We start from the raw sequence: 3993 nt of genomic DNA, 5'->3' as shown, positions 1-3993 counted from the left end.
AATCATATCACAGTTAAGCACGTGTTGTGAGGCATTGAAAGAGTGCGTGAAAAACAGTTGTAAAGTCAGCTACAGATCAGTGGAGAAATTTGGAATTATATTGTAAAGACAGCCCTGATGGCAATGATGAAAAATATGCTAAATATTCTGGTGGCCTGGTAGACGTGCTTTTATGTGTGCACATTTGCACATGTGAGGGAGTGCATGTATGTATGTCCTCTCTTCTATTCCGTCTTCCAAATGGCTGTTTTGAGCTAGAATAATTCTTATTTCTGTTACTATGGCTCTGTAATGTTGTTTGAGTCCTTGAGTTATGGTGCCTCCAGCATTTTTCTTTCTGGTTAGAATTGCTTTATATATTCATGGACTTTAGTGCCTCCGTATGAATGTTAGGGGTTTTCTTTTTTTCTGATTTGGTAAAGAATGACATTAGGATTTTAATGGAGACTTCCAATGATTTCAATAATATAGCCATTTCCCAATAACAATTCTGCCAATACATAAGCATTGGAGGATGCCCACCAGTGTGTGTGTGTGTGTGTGTGTGTTTTCATGGATATGCAGGCACACGTGCATGTGTATGTGCAAGCATGTGTAAGCCGGAGGACAGCCTTAGTAATCATATTATATCTCAGGTATTGTCCTCCTTTCATCTTTTGATACAGAATCTCTCATTGGCGTGAACTTGTCAAATAAGGAGGATGGGTGGCTGGCAAGCCCCCAGGGGTCTGCCTGTCTCCTTTTCCCATAACTGTGATTACAAGAGAGAACCCTCACCATATCTATGTAGCACCATACTTTTTTTCCTTTAAGAACAATAAAGAGCATTTTATTAAATCACAAGGTTCTACACTAAGACTTACTATTTAGCCAACAGACCATTAGCAACATAGCACAATATTATATGTAAGAAGCATGTATTATGTGATTAGAAAACAATTTAAACCATACAACTTTTTTCCCTTTTTAATCTGTCTCTAGGTTACTCACAGGTCTTTGATCCTGTATTTTTCTAGGTAGGTTCTTGAGGATTGAACTCCAGTCTCTGAACTTACAGGGTATCTGTTTCCTGAGTTATCTCTTAAGCATGTTGTTCATTATGTGTATCTTTGCATCTTTAAATTACAATACAAATGAAATTTGTTCTTTGACAATTTCATGTATGTATGTAAAATAATCTGACTGTTCTTATTCATTACCCTCCTATCTCCTTCTCATCCTACTAACCCCTTCTCAACCCTGCAAGTCCACTTCCCATATTCATGTCTTCTGACATGCACTGTGTTTAGCCAAGGTCATCTTTATGACTGTGAGCATGGGAACATCCATTGAAGACTTTAACCAAGGTGTTTTGTATGACTATGGGTATAGGTCTATACATTGGAGCCTTTAACCAAGGCGGTCTGTATTATCATGGGCAGAAAACTATTCATTGGAGCCTAGAGAAAAATTATCTTTATAAGGAGGAAAACATAGTAAAAATGAATATGTGCAATATGTACACAATTTGTAGCCAGAACAATCCTTTGATAACCTCTAAAAGTTTCTAGCAAGTGTGCATTCACTACCACTACACTGTGCTCTATTTTTGTGTATGTTTCTATAATAAAAAGAAGTCACAAAGTAAGTAAGTAATTAAAAATCACTTTTAATATTTGTAAATTCACATATATTAGGCCTAGCAATTTATGTTCTGAAGTTGTATTATAGAAAAATTTAGATGTATAAAAAGTTGAGATTTTTAAAGCTGAATACAGACAAACATTCCTAACAGAAGGTTATTTAAACTAGTCAGTCATGGTCAGCCATACAAAGAAGCTCAAAAGAAAAGGAAAGGAAAGGAAAACAGTTAACATAGGATTTGTTCATGATGTATTATTTAGTGGAAAGACAGATCCCAAATTCTATTACACAATTTGTAGACATTCACACACACAAGTAAAGGACTCTTTAAATGACATACTATGACAATATAGACACGAATCAATTCTAAATTTGTTTCAATATTAGTGTTTTCTTTCTTTAATTTTTTTCTTCAATCAGTAGGGCTACATTCAGCAACTGGCTACAGAGTAATAATTCAGTACGTCTCTTCACTGTGTGATGATCAAAACATTGCACCGTTTATGATGTATTCAACTTAAAATATTATATTAATTTACATAATCTTTTAAACTAATTGTCAGTGTTCTGTTGCTGTGAAGAGACACCATGGCCATGGCAATACTTATAAAAGAAAGCATTTAATTGGGCCTGGCTTACAGTTTCAGAGGGTTAGTTATGATGACATTATGATGACAAGAAACATGGCAGCACACAGGCAGACATGGTGCTGGAGAAGTAGCTGAGAGTTCTACGTCTGGATCAGCAGGCATCAAAAAGAGAAAGAAAAAAACAGCCACTTTGGCTGGCTTGGACTCTTGAAAGCTCAAAGCACACGCCCAGTGACACACATCCTCCAACAAGGCCACGCTTCCTAACCCTTTCAAAAGGTGCCACTCCCTGATGGCTAAGCTTTGAAAGCTGTGAGCTTATGGGGGCCACTCTTATTCAAACCACCACACTAACATTTGAAAATTGTTGAACTATTATCTTTCCCTGGGCATAGTTCAGAAGACCTAAGGGGAAATTCTGAGAAAGAACGAAGTTATTTGTCTCCAGTCAGTTGTGGGAGATTTTTCAATCAAGACAATGAAAATCCAGTAGAAAATCTTCACTGCCCTCCTTCTTCGGTCACGTTTCAGTTGGTTTGCAGTAGAGAAGACTTCTTAGTGCCTGGTGCACCTCCCGGTTCCTCAAAGTATAAATGAGGGGGTTGAAGATGGGAGTGACCACTGTGTAGAGCAAGGCAACGACCTTGGAGAGGAGCTGGGAATGGACAGCAGAGGGCGCAATGTACAAGACCATGAGCGTCCCATAGAAAGTGGACACCACAGCCAGGTGAGAGGAGCATGTGGAAAAGGCCTTGGTCCTGGCTCCAGATGGAACTCTCAGCACAGTCGCCACAATCTGTGCATAGGAGACCAGAACCAGCCCAAAGGGGACAGTCAGGAAGACAACAGAGAGGACAAATGTAGTCACCTGGGCCACTCCAGTATCTGAGCAAGCCAGGGCCATCAAAGGTGAGAAATCACAGTAAAAGTGATCGATTTGGTTGGGGCCACAGAACCTCAGCTGGGCCATCAGAGCAACAACTAGTCCATCTACCATGAAGCCAGACAGCCAGACAGTGAGCACCAACCTCAGGCACCACTGGGGCCCCATCAGGAGCGGATATCGTAGGGGATGACAGATTGCGAGATAGCGATCGTATGCCATCACAGCCAGCAAGAAACACTCATCTGTAGCCATGGAGCCGAAGATAAAGAATTGGAGCAAGCAGCCAGACACAGAGATGGTGGCCTCCCGTAGGAAGCCCTCCAGCATTTTGGGTACCACTGTGGAGGTATACACAATCTCGATGAATGACAGGTTCACCAAAAAGAAATACATAGGCGTGTGAAGTCTCTGGGCGCTGACCACGACCACCACGATGAGCATGTTCCCTGTGATGATGCAGGCATAGATGACGGCGAACACAGAGAAGAACAGGATGTGTAGCCCAGGGGCCTCATGGAAGCCAAGAAGTACAAACCCCGTGACTGTTTGGTTTCCTGTGGATACACTTTCCATGGGATCGTTCGGTTTTCCACTTGGCTTGACGGTAACTGGAGAAATTTAGTGCGTCTCTGTTGTCTGTTGCAACCTGTTGGTAAGACAAAATGACAGAGTGTGAAAAACGAGGATGGGCTAAACTAGTCTTTATCTTTTTATTCTTTCAGTTATTACCATTTCAGATCGTCTTTTCCCATACTCTCTAATGAAGCATATTCCTAATGGCCTAAGGGAGTTTGTGCATATTCAATATTTCAATAAAACCCAAAACTTTGTGAACTGGACTATGATGTGTGCCCCTTGACAAATGATTAGCTTCTATAACCACAAACAAAAATA

At 40.4% G+C, this 3993-nt stretch overlaps 1 protein-coding gene across 1 annotated transcript; it reads right to left on the bottom strand.

Annotated features, from left to right (window-relative positions):
* Positions 1 to 2733: 2733 nt before the first annotated feature.
* LOC127191182 (olfactory receptor 11A1) lies at positions 2734 to 3672 on the bottom strand. Its single transcript, XM_051148387.1, has one exon. The coding sequence runs from the start codon at positions 3670 to 3672 to the stop codon at positions 2734 to 2736; it is 939 nt and encodes a 312-aa protein (XP_051004344.1).
* Positions 3673 to 3993: the final 321 nt, after the last annotated feature.

The sequence above is a fragment of the Acomys russatus genome, chromosome 6 (genome assembly GCF_903995435.1).
Source record: "Acomys russatus chromosome 6, mAcoRus1.1, whole genome shotgun sequence".
NCBI classification, from domain to species: Eukaryota; Metazoa; Chordata; class Mammalia; order Rodentia; family Muridae; genus Acomys; species Acomys russatus.
Note: the sequence above shows the minus strand (reverse complement) of the source record. Positions and strands in the feature narration are given on the sequence as shown.